Here is a 19,278-nt window from a genome sequence, read left to right on the forward strand (position 1 = left end):
ATGAATGACTAAATCACCTTTCAAACTCCATCTTCATATAATAGTTCAACTCTATGTCCACCATCTTCTCAAAAGCCAGATTGAAGAGAAAGTATGTAAAAATCAACTAATTTCACTTGAACATATTTGGTTTTATAAATGATTTTATTTCGGTGGTGTTTTCAGGATGGGAGGAAGGTGACGCTGGCTGACAGGGAGGGTCATGAAGAGATGAAGCTGTTTAGTTGGAAGCGATGGTCTGCTGAATCCAGCTCACGTAGTTGCAGACCTTGGTGTAGACCCCAGGCTTGTTTTTCTGAGCACAGCCATAGCCCCAGGAGACAATGCCCTGAAGCTTTCCACTGCAGACCACAGGGCCGCCAGAGTCACCCTGGGCGGGAAGGAAGAGCCAGTTAGAGCTCACAGCTCTGCGCAGAGGGGAGAAAGGCTCAAAGGTGTTCCTCCTTTCCCCGGGGACCACGTTTCCAAGTGATGATCCTCCATGAAGCCCATCTTTCCCTGGGAAATCAGCTCTCGTTCTCCACACTGTACCCCTATTCTCCTCCTCCCTCCTTCTCTCTCCCCGTTTTCCTCAACTGCAGGTCTGTGAGGCCAAGAAGAGATGAGGGACGGGAAGTTCGATGTTGCCCATCCACCCAGGCTCCTTTCAAAGTTCCCTGCTCCTATATCTCTTCTCAGAAGGGCACCAGGATATACTGTTTGCACATGATGTGTTTATCTTTCCCCTTGAACCTTAACCATTAATACGGCAAAAAGAAAACTTGTTATTTTCCCCAGCCTATCCTGAGCCCTCATGATCAGTCCCAGAGACCGCTTTTCAATGTTCTGAGTTTCAGGAACTGGGGAATGCGGTGGTGATACGTGAGGCTGAGCTGAAGGACAAGGAGCGCAAAGCAGCTCACCTGGCAGGAGTCCTTTCCGCCCTCCAGGTAGCCTGCACAGAACATGTTGCTGGTGATCTGGCCTGGGTAGGCACTCTTGCAAGAGCTGTCAGATAGGATGGGGGCCTTCAGACACTGCAGGACATCAGGGTAGCTGGCTGTTGTGGACAAGATTGAAAAGAGAAGAGGATTACCCATACATTCTGGGAAATATCTTTCTCAATACCTCTCCCCATCTTCCCCATATTCCCATTCCTTCCCTCCAATTGCTAGTAGCTTCTATTATGGAAGAAAAACCATTATCTGGAGGGTCTTCCGAATGGTTTTAGTCAGCAAACTGTTCCCTCCCTAATACTAGTATCAGTGACCGCATATCTTCAACCTAAAGACTTTATTTCTGAAGCAGGGCTATACTTGGAGCAGTTCCAACCTCAGCCTCTGTACTATGTACCTCCTCATTCTTTGCTTCTCGGCAAATCACCATTCATATTTTAGCTGCATGCCTGGCAACTTTAGAATAGTCCTTTCTTTCTGTGTTGTCAAGCAGAGGGAGCCTACACATTTCTGTTATATATCCCAAGATTCCACAGAACGCCAGTCTCCTCTGGGAATGCTGCCTTGGGTGACATAGGGCTACCTGACCCTGAGCATGGCTTTCACCTCCAGGATTCTCAGACCTGCTGACCGCGTCCCCGTGAGACTTACTGCCGCTGCTCTTGGTGTTGCCCCAGCCAGAGATGAGACACTGGGTGCCAGCAGAGGCGCAGGATGTTGGCAGAGAGACAGAGGCTACTCGGCTGTTGAGACTGGCAGCTGATTTCAGTTTAATCAGCATGATGTCGTTGTTTAAGGTGTTTGAGTTGTAGCTGGGATGGACGATGCTCTTGGATGCGCTGATGAATTGCTCATTGCCCTCAACCACATTAATGTTGTTTTCTCCCAGACGCACTTGGATTCCGCTGGATCAAAAGATGACAAGTTCTCTCAGTCTCCAGTGTGAGGGCCTCCGCCTCCCCGTGGAGCCCAGTCTTGAGCATAAGCACAGACAGAGGGCCCTTGCAGTGCACACATGTGCACACATACACACACACACACACACACACACACACACACACTCATCTCCTGCGTCCCCTGCATTAGTAGAGTGATTCTTTACCACTGAGCCACCTGGGAAAGAGCTATGTTAGAATACTCTAGATATATTCAACCACTCACTATTTTCCTTCCTGTGTCTTTACTGCCTTCATTTGGAAGGCCTCAATGCATACAATGTCTGGTGGGGGCGTATAATGAGGTCTTGGAATCTGAATGCTCCCCCTCAAGCACGACTCTGTTCACTCTGATTGTCTGTGGCATGGTTGAGGATGCCCTGACCTCAGAGAACAGGGCTGTGAATACCGGTTACTTACGACTTGTAGCAGTGAGCCGCAGACACCACCCACTGGCTGTTGATGAGGGAGCCCCCGCAGAAGTGGTAGCCAGAGTTCAGGGACACTTGGTAGGGGACAGTATTTGCCCCACAGGTGTAGCCGCCCACGATCTTGTCATCATCGTCCACGGGGAAAGCAACTGACAGAGGAAAGTTGGAAACTATCTGAAGAACTGACCCATTGTGGAATTTCTACTCAACAGCAAGGTTTTGCAGATGAACCAGGAAAAGATAAGTCATGTTCTCTTATGATGCATAATCAGGAAACTCTGGTTTGTATAATTGTTTTCATAATCTTATTCTATCACATATGCTTCTTACACTATTATAAGTATCTAACTTTTAGGTTTTTAACGCTTTAAATTTGATCAATATAATGATTTTTACATTTGTAACATACATACACACACAAGTAAGAGATTCCTTACATAATAAATGTCTTGAAGCCCACTACTTGAGGTTATAATGAATACTTTTTACACAAAACCCTGATGAGCAGACATTTAAGTATGTGTTCAATAAAACTTTGGGGTCACCATCACTATGTAGAGTTCAATATAGGATGAATACCACATGAAGTAACGGAAAGGAAACTTTTAAATGCCATCCGAGAAGGTTCTGACCTGAAGGTAATGGAGAGTTTTATTCTTTTGTTCCCCAAGTGTCTTCTTGGTTCTTGCCTAGATGTTCATCAAATGATTTTATAGAACATTATAAGGTGTGTGTCTCCAATGTTTCCCCTTGTCCCAATTGTCTATCTAACGATTTAAATTTATTCAACACTGTTAAGTCGTGACCACTGAGTTGTTATGTTTTCTAATACCAGAGACAGTTAACAATACCAGAGATTGTTAAGTGTACCCTATTATTTATGTATTTTAAAGTAATTTTAGGAAAGACATTTCCTGGTATATAGGCAGGTGAAATGAATTTACAACTAGGCAATTTGGGAAAATAATGTAGTAAGTATGAACTGTGTAAAAATTCATAGTATAAAAATAGAAATAGTAATTTTCTATTTCTTTTCATGATTGCATGACATGTCATATTATATCAGAGGGATATCATTAGCAAAGATGTGGTAAAATCCAGACCAAAGCTTTTATTCATGAGAAATAGAGTGTCTTTGCCTGTTGAGATCCTGCTTAAGGTGCTCTTTGGTATAGAAGAAATGTAATGCTCACAAGACTAGTCCCAATTATTAAATGCAGATCCTTAGAAAGGACAAAACATTTCCTTAACATTGACTATCACTTCTTTTTCACTCTTGCTTCATAGATAGTACCTTGATGTTCAAGGCAAATTCTTCCTCTTAACGTTTTCTGCATTGATCACCCCTGCTAACCATAATCTCTAACAAATGAGATTTAGTTATTTTCAGACATATGTACTATTACACTGTTATTTCAACATCTTAAGCCTCTTGAGTACAGAGATTATATTCAACATTCATTGCTGTCTTCCAGAGTAGAAAGCACAGCCTTAAATATATCATAGAACCTACTATCAAAACTTACCAGCAGCTCCCAGGAGAGCCAGAAAGATGAAGGTCTTCATGGTTGCTCACCGGTTCTGAACTAGGAACTAGGTTGCAGGGTTTCCATCCACAGCTATTTATATGTCCAGGTTTGTCATTGACACCCATGGCCACAGGTGCCAGAAATGTGATTTCCCGAGAAAATCACAAATCCAAATTTAGAATTCCATGCCACACTGAAGATAAGTCAGCAACCAATTTAAACATCTGCCCATGTCCACTTTGCCAGAAGGTTATGGGAATGAAAGAAATGAGCCCATATGGGGACACAGTTCCTCAAAATAGAAAGTAAGTTACAGTGAGGTCACAGAGCATGGCTACAGGTGGCCTGATTCCCAGACAAAAATTTAGGTCCTTGGTTGTCTTGAGTGTGAACATTTATCCTGAAGACTATCCTAAAATCTACACCCTTGAAGTTTAACTAATATTGCTGACTTCACAATATATAATTTGTCTTATAATAGCTCTGGTTTTATATATCCATGTCAATATTTCATTATTAATAGGAACACTTGTTCCAATGAGAAGAATAAAATCATTCTGATTTGAAATCAAAATAGATCAAGACAGCTAGGAGAAAAGTATAAAAAAGTACAAAGTGAAGTCACTCAGTCGTGTCCAACTCTGCATAGCTTACCAGGCTCCTCCATCCATGGAATTTTCCAGGCAAGTGTACTGGAGTGGGTTGCCATTTCCTTCTCCAGGGGATCTTCCCCACCCAGGGACTGAACCTGGGTCTCCCACATTGAAGCTGACCCTTTAGTGTCTGAGCTACCAGGGAAGCCAGCTAGGAGAAAGAATGAGCACAATTTATATTTATCTGGAATTGCTATTTAGTAGGCATATTTTAAATACTTAACCTACGTTATTTAGTAATCTTCATGACAGCACCTTAAGAGACCCATTATCATTCCTTATTAATCAATGGGAAAACACATACACAAAATTATGAAGGACTTTGCCAAAATCACAAAGCAAGAACATGGTAAGGTCAGGATTCCATCCCAGGAAATCTGGTGTCAGCATTTGCGCTCTTAACAACTGTGTAACACTTCCCTACTCAGTTCACCCATCACTAGAGATCACAAAAATACAGAATTCTTGGCCAGTGAAGACAAGGGACTTATTGAGTGCTTACTGTGTATCAGACACTACAGTTGGTATTTTCCACAAAGCAAATCATTCTGTCCCTAAAAACACATTTTTAAGTGTTGTGCTGTAATTTTTGCCATTTTCTAGATGGGATGGTTGAAGTTTAGATAAGGTGTTTTTCTCAAATTTTCAGTACTATGAAGTAGTCAATACAGGGTTCAAACACAGCCCTTTCTCTTCAGAGTCCACGGCTTCCACTGTGATGCCATAAACATAATTAAGGAGACCAACCTGGACTCTATCAAAATAAGACATGACTCAAAGGGGTAGATGGAATTCTGGGTGGTGGTTTTCAGTCAATAAGTTATGTCTCACTGTTTGTGACCTCATGGGCTATAGCACACCAGGCTTCCCTGTCCTTTACCATCTCCCAGAGCTTGCTCAAACTCATGTCCGTTGAGTCGGTGATGCGATCTAACCATCTCATCCTCTGTTATCCCCTTCTCCTCCTGCCTTCAATCTTTCCCAACATCAGGGTCTTTTCTACTGAGTTGGCTCTTCGCATCAGGTGGCCAAAGTATTGGAGCTTCAGCTTCAGCATCAGTCTTTCCAATGAATATTCAGGATTGATTTCCTTTAGGACTGACTCGTTTGATCTCCTTGCTGTCCAAGGGACTCTCAAGAGTCTTTTCTAACAGTTCAGTTCAGTTCAGTTGCTCAGTCATGTCTGACTCTTTGCGACTCCATGAATTGCAGCATGCCAGGCCTCCCTGTCCATCACCAACTCCTGGAGTTCACTCAAACTCATGTCCATTGAGAAGGTGATGCCATCCAGCCATCTCATCTTCTATCTGCCATGAAGTGATCGGACTGGATGTCATATCTTTGTGTTTTGAATGTTGAATTTTAAGCCAGCTTTTTTACTCTCCTCTTTCACCTTCATCAAGAGTATCTTTAGTTCCTCTTTGCTTTCTGCCATAAGGGTGGTGTCATCTGCATATGTAAGGTTATTGATATTTCTCCCAGCAATCTTGATTCCAGCTTGTGCTTCATCCAGCCCAGCATTTGCCATGAGGTACTCTGCATATAAGTTAAATAAGCAGAGTGACAATGGAATTCTAGAAATTCTAGAAAATGCAAGAAATGGGTTCCTGGAGGAAGAATTATCAAAATTGCTGGGATATGGCAGATGTCTCCAGAATAAGTGAATCTATGTGAGAACTAAATTCTACCTAGATACAGCCATTCTACACCAAATAATACATCTGAATGCCGTACTAGTATGTCAGTTCTTCTTTAGCAAGCTGTCACTCCGGAAGTAGTTTCTGTGTCTTTCATAGCTGAAATTTTTCTGATATGAAGATGACTTAGTAGAAGGCAGAGTTTCTCAGTTCTGGCACTATTGATGATATGAGCCTGGTAATTGTTACAGGATGCTGGCATGCACACTGTAGGACATTTATCAACATCTTTGGCCTATAGCTACAAGTAGCGCTAGTTCTCCCCCCAGTTTAGTTCAGTTCAGTTGCTCAGTCATGTCCGACTCTTTGTGACCCCATGGACTATAGCACGCTAGGCTTCCCTGTCCATCACCAATTCCTGGAGCTTACTCAAATTCATGTCCATTGAGTTGGTGATGCCACCCAACCATCTCATCCTCTGTTGTCCCTTTCTCCTCCCACCTTCAATCTTTCCCAGCATCAGGGTCTTTTCAGATGAGTCAGTTCTTTGCATCAGGTGGCCTAAGTATTGGACAGCATTAATGTGGGAAAAACCAAGGATAACTGATGGTGGTGGTGCCTGTGAGTGGGAGGAGAAGGGAGCAGAGTAGACCTGAAGGAGCTTTGTATTCTAAGTGAAAGTCACTAGAGAAATCTCTCTGTGGAAGAGACTAGTGGAATACTGATTCCAAGGGGGGTGTCTCTGTGTCTACATATGCATATTTGTCATTTATGTAAAGTAGGTGAGCAAGTCTGAGAAAGACATCCTTGCATGATTGTGTGGGAGCTTTTTTGAACCTCAAGGTCTCTTATACTTCTGAGATGCTGAAAACTTTCTATGAGGTTTGATCCTGGAGATAGGACTGAAAATTCCCAAACTCAATAAATATTCTTGTCTGCTCCTTATGTGTGCAAACCTCCTGATCTCAATAACTTCAATGATTTCTCATTTAGGATCAACACAGAACATGCCATAATGTGTGGTGATCTCCTTCTTCAAACTCTTCCCATAAAAGAACCATAAGCTATGTATGGGGAATATACATATTTTTTTTAACCCCAAAATGTGAGTTGGTGTCTATACTACTTTTCCTAACCTCATATGGTGGCCCAGAGGCATGTGTCCATATTAATTAATCTGTATTTTTGTCACCTCTCTTTCCCATGCATGTGGCTTAGTGACCTTGGAGGCACTAGTTTAAATAATCCCCCAGCAAATATGTTAACATTTGTATTGGCAGGAACAACAGTCACTGGTCTCTAAGGGTAATTTACGCCCTTTCCCTCAATGAGTCTGTTTTCCCTTTTCCTTGGCTTCTTCTGCCATTTTCCTGGTTAATACATCACCAGTCATCAAGGCTACACCAGGCTGACTCTTTACCACTACAATGTGTAGGGAAACTTTATTAAGGATTCCTCTTCTTGAGAAAAGATGTACTAAGTAATGTACTAAAAACTGAAGCAACAATTAGGCAGCAAAATACAAAAGGATCAAGGTTCAGAGCATATGCTTTTGTAACACCCTCGGTGCTGACCTGGGAGTCTGTGCTAAGCCGAATTTCTAATGCTGCCATAAAGGAAGTCACAGTTAGTGAACAGGATCTTCTCTTTTGATAAAGGAACCCTGGAAACAGGCTGAGTTTTCCTTGAGAGTCCTGCTCAAGGGTGGCATTAGTTTGGGGACATCTCTAGTCCAGCTTCATGTGTTTGCCCCCACATTTTGGTTGTAGCATCGGCAACTTTTTTCTGTAAAAGGATAGCTAGTACCTGTTTTAAGATCTGCAGGCAGTATGGTGTCTGTCACAGCTACTCTGCTCTTGACCATAAGCAACTCTAACAGTATGTGAAGGGGTGAGCACCGCTGCGTTGCAGTACAAGCTTATTTACTAAAACAGGCTATAGGCCAGCTTACTTCTGGGTCACAGTTTGTCGACCCTGCTTCAGAAGATAGGGGTGAAACCATTAAATGCCCCACATCCAGACTTGAAGGCTTAGTGCTGAAGAATTGATGTTTTCAAACTGTGGTGCTGGGGAAGACTCCTTGGACTGCAAGAGATCAAGCAGTCAATCCGAAAGGAATATTCATGGGAATATTCATGAATATTCATGGGACAGACGGATGCTGAAGCTGAAGCTCCAATACTTTGGCCTCCTGATGCAAAGAGCCAACTCATTAGAAAGGACCCTGATGCTGGTACAGGTGGAGGGCAGGAGGAGAAGGGGACAACAGAGGATGAGATGGTTGGATAGCATCACTGATTCAGTGGACATGAGTTTGTGCAAACTCTGGGAGACAGTGAAAGTCAGGGGAGCCTGGTGTGCTGCAGTCCATGGGCTCGCAGAGTCTAACACGACTGAGTGACTGAACAGCAACAAACATTCAGACTTGAAATTAAATGGTGTTCATTTCCAGTGATCTGAAAATGACTTGAAGTGTTGCCATCTAATTTGTTGCCTTTTCTTCAAGCAATATTTTAGGTAGAAAAGAAGAGAGGGGTTGAGGATTTAGAGCCAGAATATTGGAGTGACAGAGAGCAGGGCAGGAAAAAGGAAATTCTGACAGAAATAGATCATTTTACCAAAGAAGGAGCAGTGACAAAATATTGGAAAGGAATATTAAGATCTGGAACCAGAGTTCTAGCCTTCATTCAGTCACTAGCTTTTGGCCTTTTTTTTTTCCTTTTTTTTTTTTGTCCCTGAACTTTAATGTCCTCATGGGTAAAATTAATAGCCACAGAAAAGATTTGGTGAGATGCAGAGGTTGACATGATCTTTGATTCACATAATAGAGTTTTATTGAAGTGCCAACATAAATAAATCATATCTCTGTCAGAATTCACATTTCCATGCAAATTTTAAAATTATTTGTTCTAGCTCTGTGAAAAAAAATGTCACTGATATTTTGATAGAGATTGCACTGAATTTGTAGATTGCCTTAGGTAATTTGATCATTTTAACATGATTGATGCTCCCAATCCAAGAACATGGAATATCTTTCCATCTGTTTGTATTATCTTTTATCCCTTTAGAGGCAAAAGTAGGAAGTCAAGAAACACCTGGAGTAACAGGCAAATTTGGCCTTGGAATACAGAATGAAGCAGGGCAAACGCACTGGTCATAGCAAACACCCTCTTCCAACAACACAAGAGAAGACTCTACACATGGACATCACCAGATGGTCAACACCGAAATCAGATTGATTATATTCTTTGCAGCCAAAGATGGAGAAGTGCTATACAGTCAACAAAAACAAGACTGGGAGCTGACTGTGGCTCAGATCATGAACTCCTTATTATGAAATTCAGACTTAAATTGAAGAAAGTAGGGAAAACCGCTAGACCATTCAGGTCCGACCTAAATCAAATCCCTTATGATTATACAGTGGAAGTGAGAAATAGATTTAAGGGCCTAGATCTGATAGATAGAGTGCCTGATGAACTATGGAATGAGGTTCGTGACATTGTGCAGGAGACAGGGATCAAGACCATCCCCATGGAAAAGAAATACAAAAAAAGCCAAATGGCTGTCTGGGGAGGCCTTACAAATAGCTGTGAAAAGAAGAGAGGCAAAAAGCAAAGAAGAAAAGGAAAGATATAAGCATCTGAATGCAGAGTTCCAGAGAACAGCAAGAAGACATAAGAAAGCCTTCTTCAGCGATCAATGCAAAGAAATAGAGGAAAACAATAGAATGGGAAAGACTAGAGATCTCTTCAAGAAAATTAGAGATACCAAGGGAACATTTCATGCAAAGATGGGCTCGATAAAGGACAGAAATGGTCTGGACCTAACAGAAGCAGAAGATATTAAGAAGAGGTGGCAAGAATACACAGAAGAACTGTACAAAAAAGATCTTCACGACCCAGATAATCATGATGATGTGATCACTCATCTAGAGCCAGACATCTTGGAATGTGAAGTCAAGTGGGCGTTAGAAAGCATCACTACGATCAAAGCTAGTGGAGGTGATGCAATTCCAATTGAGCTGTTTTAAATCCTGAAAGATGATGCTGTGAAAGTGCTGCACTCAATATGCCAGCAGATTTGGAAAACTCAGCAGTGGCCACAAGACTGGAAAAGGTCAGTTTTCATTCCAATTCCAAAGAAAGGCAATGCCAAAGAATGCTCAAACTATCACACAATTGCACTCATCTCACATGCTAGTAAAGTAATGCTCAAAATTCTCCAAGTCAGGCTTCAGCAATACGTGAACCGTGAACTCCCTGATGTTCAAGCTGGTTTTAGAAAAGGCAGAGGAACGAGATTAAATTGCCAACATCTGCTGGATCATGGAAAAAGCAAGACAGTTCCAGAAAAACATCTATTTCTGCTTTATTGAGTATGCCAAAGCCTTTGACTGTGTGGATCACAATAAAGTGTGGAAAATTCTGGAAGAGATGGGAATACCAGACCACCTGACCTGCCTCTTGAGACATCTGTATGCAGGTCAGGAAGCAACAGTTAGAACTGGACATGGAACAACAGACTGGTTCCAAATAGGAAAAGGAGGACGTCAAGGCTGTATATTGTCAGCCTGCTTATTTAACTTATATGCAGAGTACATCATGAGAAACACTGGGCTGGAAGAAACACAAACTGGAATTAAGATTGCTGGGAGAAATATCAATAACCTCAGATATGCAGATGATACCACCCTTATGGCAGAAAGTGAAGAGGAGCTAAAAAGCCTCTTGATGAAAGTGAAAGAGGAGAGTGAAAAAGTTGGCTTAAAGCTCAACATTCAGAAAATGAAGATCATGGCATCCGGTCCCATCACTTCATGGGAAATAGATGGGGAAACAGTGGAAACAGTGTCAGACTTTATTTTTTGGGGCTCCAAAATCACTACAGATGGTGACTGCAGCCATGAAATTAAAAGATGCTTACTCCTTGGAAGAAAATTCATGACCAACCTAGATAGTATATTCAAAAGCAGAGACATTACTTTGCCGACTAAGGTCCATCTAGTCAAGGCTATGGTTTTTCCAGTGGTCATGTATGGATGTGAGCGTTGGACTGTGAAGAAGGCTGAGCACCGAAGAATTGATGCTTTTGAACTGTGGTGTTGGAGAAGACTCTTGAAAGTCCCTTGGACTGCAAGGAGATCCAAACAGTCCATTTTGAAGATCAACCCTGGGATTTCTTTGGAAGGAATGATGCTGAAGCTGAAACTCCAGTACTTTGGCCACCTCATGCGAAGAGTTGACTCATTGGAAAAGACTCTGATGCTGGGAGGGATTGGGGGCAGGAGGAGAAGGGGGCAACAGAGGATGAGATGGCTGGATGGCATCACGGACTCGATGGCGTGAGTCTGAGTGAACTCCGGGAGATGGTGATGGACAGGGAGGCCTGGCGTGCTGCGATTCATGGGGTCCAAAGACTCGGACACGACTGAGCGACTGAACAACAGAACAATAGCTCTTCTGTAGCTAATGTTCTCCGACTGATGGGTAATGATGGGAGTCTCAGTTAGTACCATAGGAAACTTTCCTCTAGCTTGTCTCAAAGTAGCACAATTTCCCGCCATTCTGTAGCGCGCAGTTGCAGGGCCAGGTGTGGGTGCGTGCGTGTCCTGCACCTCCTGCTGTCCCAGGCTCCACCGTCCAGCCTACAGGCGGTGGGGTGGTAGGCTCAGTCCTCAAGTGCATGTGGGCCTCATCCCTTCCAGCAGCAGCAGCTTCTCGCCTACATGTTTGGACCTAGAAGTGTCTGTAAATGTGATTTTAAGGTCTATTTCATAAATCTGCTCTATTTATTAAAACACAACGTGGAGGTAAAAAAAAAAAAAAGAAGATCATGTGGCTTATATTCTTCAATTTGTTACTGTGGTGTATCACATTAATTGATTTGATTTGAAGATACTGCAAATCCTTAGTCCCTGGGATAAGTGCCACTTGATCATGGTGTATTATCCTTTTAATGTACTGTTGGATTGTTAGTTGGCGTGTTTTTGCATCTATGTTCATAAGTGATATTTTACCTATAATTTTCCTTTTTGTGATAGATTTGTCTGGTTTTGGTATCAGGCCTGTAATTTTCTTTTTCTGTGATAACTTTGTCTAGTGTGAGCATCACAGAATGCATTCAGAAGTGTTCCTTCCTCTGCAATATTTGGGAATAGTTTGAGAAGGAAAGGTGCTAACTCTTCTCTAAACATTTGGTAGAATTCACCTGTGAAGCCATCTGATCCTGGCTTTTTCTTCTTGGGAGTGTTATAATTACTGATTCAATTTTTTTTTTTTTTTTTTTTACTGGTAATGGTCTGTTATTTTTTATTTCTTCCTGGTTCAATGTTAGGAGATTGTCTCTTTCCAAGAATTTGTTCATTTCTTCTAGGTTGCCCATAGTTGTTTATAGTAATCTCTTAAGGTCCTTTGTGTTTCTGTGATGTTGCTGTAACTTCTTTTTCATTTCTGATTTTATTGATTTGGGCCCTCTCCCTTCTTTTTTGGGTAAACGTTCATCAATTTTTTTACCTTTTCAAAGAACAGCTTTCACTTTCCTCGATCTGATCTCTTCTGCTGTTTCCTTTTAAGTCTGTATTTCATTTATTTCTGCTCTAATCTTTATGATTTCTTTCCTTCTACTAACTTTGGGTTTTGTTCTTCTTTCCCTTGTTCTTTTGGGTGTAAAGTTAGGTTGTTTGAGATTTTTCTTGTTCCTGAGGTAAGCTTTTATAGCTATAAACATCTCTTTTAGAACTGCTTTTGCTACATACCATAGGTTTTGGATCATTGTATTTTTGTTACTCTGTCTTCCATTTGCAGCTGCATCTACCCTCCACCCTACAAGATTAGCTGGTAAAGCAGACCTAATAGAAGGACAATTCAGTTTATCATAGAAATGTTCAGGCATGTAACCTGAGACCCAGAGCATCAGTAGAGCTTGTGCAAACACCATTATGAAATGATTTACAAACTTACCGCTTGTGAGAATTATGATCTGGGGAGGCATTTATGGAGAACATTTATAGAGAGGCATTTATAGAGAACCTCCTATTGGATTAGAAGGAAAGGAGATCAGGAAGAGAAACAGAGATGGATGGAGGTAAAAGTGAAGCTGAAGGTCAAAATAGGGCAACAAAAATAGGAAATAATGAGAAACAAGGAAAACATAGTACCCAACCCAAGTCAAGTTTTTGATTAAGGCAATTTTCTGTCAAATACGTGCATATCCTCAAGAATGCTGAGCCCGTAGGTAGGAAGGCAGGAAAACTTGTATTTTGGTGATTTGTCTTAGGCTCCATCATCCCAAATCCCTTTAATATACATACCTTGCTTTATGGGGTATAGTTCCTATCAGAGCAAATTGATACCCAAGGAGATCCACTACTTAATTCAGAAATATTTTTTTATTTTTGTTTTAGAAACTACACTTTGGAGGATTAGGAAAAGGAAAGTAGTAGGCACCTTGAAGTCCACTCTAGGAGGAAGACATAGGTCCTTGGGCATGGCAGTGAGCAATCATTCACAAGTGGTGTAACTGGCCGGACTCTCAGTCAGCTGTCATTTTCCTATTTCATCCTTGGGGAGTGACAGTCATCAGGCAAACCATTTAGCAATCTTAGAAGAGAAGACAGGCTCACATAGGACAAGTCATCTCAAGCTAACCCCATTTTCTTTGGGTGAGCTCATTAGGTTGAGGACTTTAGAGAAAAATTGGAATCTTGCATGTCTTGTTTTCAGCAAAGTTCAGTTCAGTTCAGTTCAGTCGCTCAGTCGTGTCTGACTCTTTGTGACCCCATGAATCACAGCACATCAGGCCTCCCTGTCCATCACCAACTCCCGGAGTTCACGCAGACTCACGTCCATCGAGTCAGTGATACCATCCAGCCATCTCATCCTCGGTCGTCTCCTTCTCCTCCTGCCCCCAATCCCTCCCAGCATCAAAGTCTTTTCCAATGAGTCAACTCTTCGCATGAGGTGGCCAAAGTACTGGAGTTTCAGCTTTAACATCATTCCTTCCAAAGAAATCCCAGGGTTGATCTCCTTCAAAATGGACTGGTTGGATCTCCTTGCAGTCCAGGGGACTCTCAAGAGTCTTCTCCAACACCACAGTTCAAAAGCATCAATTCTTCGGCTCTCAGCCTTTTTCACAGTCCAACTCTCACATCCATACATGACCACTGGAAAAACCATAGCCTTGACTAGATGGACCTTAGTCAGCAAAGTAATGTCTCTGCTTTTGAATATACTATCTAGATTGGTCATAACTTTTCTTCCAAGGAGTAAGCGTCTTTTAATTTCATGGCTGCAGTCACCATCTGCAGTGATTTTGGAGCCCCAAAATATAAAGTCTGACACTGTTTCTACTGTTTCCCCATCTATTTCCCATGAAGTGATGGGACCAGATGCCATGATCTTTGTTTTCTGAATGTTGAGCTTTAAGCCAACTTTTTCACTCTCCTCTTTCACTTTCATCAAGAGGCTTTTTAGCTCCTCTTCTAACCATAAGCCTCATCTATATTGAGAAGTCAGTTTGAGATGGAAGGGACTAGGGTTAATCAGAACCTTCTGATTGCAGGCACCTAGGTATGGATGTGAGAGTTGGATTGTGAAGAAGGCTGAGCACCGAAGAATTGATGCTTTTGAACTGTGGTGTTGGAGAAGACTCTTGAGAGTCCCCTGGACTGCAAGGAGATCCAACCAGTCCATTCTGAAGATCAGCCCTGGGATTTCTTTGGAAGGAATGATGCTGAAGCTGAAACTCCAGTACTTTGGCCACCCATGCGAAGAGTTGACTCATTGGAAAAGACTCTGATGCTGAGAGGGATTGGGGGCAGGAGGAGAAGGGGATGACAGAGGATGAGATGGCTGGATGGCATCACTGACTCGATGGACGGGAGTCTGAGTGAACTCCGGGAGATGGTGATGGACAGGGAGGCCTGGCGTGCTGCAGTTCATGGGGTTGCAAAGAGTCGGACATGACTGAGCGATTGAACTGAACTGAACTGAGGACCTCTTACTGCCTTCCGGTTTTGGTCCAGGAGAGAAGAACTGAGTTTTCCCTTTGGTCACAAGGGAGACCATCCTGAAATTCAGGGAGAAGAAAGAAGGTTGAGAGAAATCCTTGGATGGGAGAGGGTTGAGAGAGAGTCCAGGTTTGTTCACAACACAGGAGAATGTGGTTTGCAGAGGCTGTGAATCAGTGCTGAAAGGTGAGGGGTTAAACACACACTACTGACTTTCGGTTGATCTGCAGATGTTTTTCAGAGAAGGCGATGGCACCCCACTCCACTACTCTTGCCTGGAAAACCCCATGGACGGAAGAGCCTGGTGGGCTGCAGTCCATGGGGTCGAGAAGAGTTGGACACGATTGAGTGACTTCATTTTCACTTTTCACTTTCATGCATTGGAGAAGGAAATGGCAACCCACTCCAGTGTTCTTGCCTGGAGAATCCCAGGGACGGGGGAGCCTGGTGGGCTGCCGTCTATGGGGTTGCATAGAGTCGGACACGACTGAAGTGACTTAGCAGCAGCAGCAGCAGGTGTTTTTGCCCCAGTAAAGAGCCTGGACTGCCAGACCTGGTGCCTGTGAGTCTGCCTAGCTGGAGCAGAAAGGAGAGGGGTGTGAGGTGGGGTGGGGGGATCCCTCAGGCAGGTATGGGTGCAGGCACAGAGCCAGGTCAGAGAGGAACAGGAGAGCGGTGTTCTGTGAGCCTCCGGAGCTCAAGCGGTGAGCCTGGCAGCCAGAGTTTTCCTGGAGATCTTGAAGAGATAGTCATCACTTAGGAACACCTACTTATGAGGCAGAAGGGGACCTGGAGCCCCATCTGACACTGCAGAGTGTCAGGGAGTTACAGTTAAAAGGGCTGTAGTCATACCCCTCTGCTGGGTGTTCCTCCTCCTTCCCGGAACAAGAGAGCTGGGAGCAATGACAGGAAATCACATTTCAGAGTCTGCTAAAATGGTTTCATTAAAATAGCAGCAACAACCTTTCTTCTGGACTCTGCCTCTGACTTCCACCTCTGTCAACAGTGATGCCTGGAACCTAGAACTGCCCACACATGAAAACAGTTGATTCCAAAAACCTAGAGATAGAAGAGGCAGACATCTAAGAGACAGATCTAGACATAACTTTTCACTTTGTTTTGACTGAAGGCTTCTGTTTCATAATAAGAAATTTAGATTTGAGCTGACTCATTTGTCCATGCATATATCTAAATTTCTGAACTTCTTATGAGCTACTGTTAAAATCTGTTGAAAGTTATAAACATTAGAAAATGAGAACACACACAATATTGAATATTCAGAGTGACTACCTTTGACTTAGGGATTGAGAAGCCAGGGTCCTCTGGACCTTCCTCACTCCCACCCCAGCAAAACATCTACACCATCTTCCTTTGAAGCAAAAATAAGGTGACATCTACTCATTTTTGAAATTTAATAAGTAACACCTTCACATCATGGTATTGTGTTTAACATTTGTCAATTGTTGTCTGTATTACTTTCACAGACCTACTGCTTAAACATTTATGATCCATATAATAATAGAAATAGTAAATGTAAATATTTTAAGTTAGATGAGATTTCAAAGGCTAAAGAGGTAAGTGGCATTAGCTTATTAGGTGAAAGGTGCAGACTGTCCCATCTGGTTGTAATCTGGATTTTCATTTAGAAAACCAATGGCCTTTGGTCCACCTGTAGGAGTTAACATGTACATTGACTTTTGTATTTTTGTCAATAAGAAAGGAGATTTCTTTTCAAGGTCAGAGCCACCAACAGCTAGCAGCCAGGTGAGTAGAATGGAAGGTAAACCATGGTCTTTGTTAACTTCACAGACCTAAGAAGCTAATTTTGAGCACCAGTAAAGAAAGAGATGAAATTTGATGACACTGAAATCTTCATGGGACTCTGTGCTCAGGTAATTAAATTCAACAGAATTGGGATCACGAGATTTTTCCTCCCATCCCACTCTGCCAGAGCACACAGCTCAGTCCCACCTACCCTGCCACCTTTTTAGAGAAGTGGTGAAAAGAGACTGCTCTGTCAGGAGAAATCCTGCAATTGTGAAAGTCATAGAAAGCAGAGGCCGGGGTGGAAGTTTTGTTTCTAGAATGGGAGGAGGGTTTAACTTTCAAAACATGCTAATACATGCCTCTTTCCACTAACACCCAAACTGTAGGAAACTGTCCAAACATGAGAAGGAGTTTAAATATCAGACAGCCAAAAATATGGCCAATGTCCAAAACACACATCCTGATACTGTTTCAGCCTGTTTCTTTTTTGCTCTACTTTTCTCCAGTCTCCCCCCTCATCACCAGAGTCCTAAGACTCTTCACCTTTTTGTGGATAAAATGATCTTCAAGCTAAAATCACTGGATTTTCTTCCCTTGTTTACTTTCTCGCTGTAATTAAACCCTGGCACTTCCCAGACATCCCAGCATCAGCCCCCCATTCTCCCTGCAGAGGCTTCTCCTTTGCTTTAACTGGACCTACCAGAAAAGAAGTGCAAAGAAGCTATTTCTTTGTTCCCCTCATTCCTTTGGGCAATTCTTGAAGGACAATGGGAAAAACAGTGCTTTCAAACCCTCCCATGAGGAACAGGAAACAATGAACAGAACTGATGTAGCTCATGCGAGGTGTGTTTCTTGCCATCAGTTTTCTTCTGGTATCTCTTTGGATGATTTGCACCTGATTTTTCAAGCGTATGTGCATGAAACACTAATGTAAGTAACTCATTTGAAATCTACTTTTTAAGAAGAGGGCTTCCCATTTGGCTCAGCTGGTAAAGAATCCGCCTGCAATGCAGGAGACCTGGGTTCAATCCCTGGGTTGGGAAGATCCCCTGGGGAAGGGAAAGGCTCCCCACTCCAGTATTCTGACTTGGAGAATTCCATGGGCGGTATAGTCCATGGGGTCACAAAGAGTCGGACACGACTGAGCGACTTTTCATTCATCTTTTTTTAAGAATGGTTACCTCTTTCTATGGTCAGAATCACTAACATATGTAGCCTCCTGTCAGTTTCATTTTTTACTCTTCTTTCCATCTATCCTTTCTTCTCCCTGCCTTCTTCCCTTTCCCTCTTTTCTTGGAATAGCTTCACATGTGAGTCATGTGATATAATCAGGTAGGTACCTGGGATATCGGATGCATGAGAGCCACCAGCCAATAAACATCTCGTGCTGCCCCTGGTTGTTAGTGTGTTAGTCGCTCAGCCCTGTCCAACTCTTCGTGACCCCGTGGACCATGGCCCACCAGGCTCCTCTGTCCATGGAATTCTCAAGCCAAGGATATGGGAGTGGGCAGCAGTTCTTTCCCCCAGGGGATTTTCCCAACCCAGGGACTGAACCCAGGTCTCCTGCAGTGCAGGCAGATTCTTTACCATCTGAACTACCCCCAGGGAAGCAGATGTATAAGAGCCATCAGCAACAAACATCTAGGGCTGCCCCTGGTTAGGATCATACAATTTTAAAACCAGACAGAGACTTAGACATTATTTATTACAGCCCATTGTTTTGTAGATGAAAAAATGGGAGGCCATGTTCAGGACAGTATTTAACTGTATTAACACTGATTATATTTCTAACATCTGTATAAAGTATATTTTATGTTTCTGGTCTAGGGCAAACTGTAAATTTCTTTCTGCCATCAGAAGATAAACATCATGAGAGAAGAATATTGTCTTACTCAGGCTTTGCACTAAGCAACGATTCAACGATGCCAACAGAGAAAGCTTGCATGAGTTTCCGCGACAGAGGTCATTTCTGTTTCGTTCACTGTTGTGACTCTAGTGCTTGTTCTGTGCTCGGTGAAAATCTAATGAACCACTGGGTCCGTCTCTGGAGGTCTTTCGCTAGTAGCTGTGTGTTGCTATACGTTGTGCACTTGTGTGTCTGTGTGTGTGAAACCTCCACGGCGCGTGGTGCCCTGGTTTTACTCAGGGTCCTTGCTGACAGATATTACCCAGGGCTGCGGGAGAGGGAGTCCCAGGAGCGCTGAGATCTGAGAACTACACATTTCTAACCGCTAGGAGGCGCTATAGCCCCATGGAAACCCAGAGGCTGTTGGAGGAGGGCAAGGACCCTGAGAAAGAAAAAAGGGAGGGAGGTTCTTAATGGAGTAGGAAATGGCAACCTGCTCCTGTATTCTTGCCTGGAAAATTCCGTGAACAGAAGAGCC

The 19,278-nt window shown here is 42.9% G+C and overlaps 1 protein-coding gene across 1 annotated transcript; it reads right to left on the reverse strand.

The window, feature by feature from the left end:
• Positions 1–220: 220 nt before the first annotated feature.
• On the reverse strand, positions 221–3,867 carry LOC128046752 (serine protease 1). The gene is made up of 5 exons (XM_052638942.1): positions 3,828–3,867; positions 2,291–2,450; positions 1,587–1,840; positions 903–1,039; positions 221–370 (listed from the first exon to the last, which is right to left on the reverse strand). The coding sequence occupies exons 1-5, from the start codon at positions 3,865–3,867 to the stop codon at positions 221–223; spliced, it is 741 nt and encodes a 246-aa protein (XP_052494902.1).
• Positions 3,868–19,278: the final 15,411 nt, after the last annotated feature.

This window comes from Budorcas taxicolor, chromosome 4 (genome assembly GCF_023091745.1).
Source record: "Budorcas taxicolor isolate Tak-1 chromosome 4, Takin1.1, whole genome shotgun sequence".
Lineage (NCBI taxonomy): Eukaryota > Metazoa > Chordata > Mammalia > Artiodactyla > Bovidae > Budorcas > Budorcas taxicolor.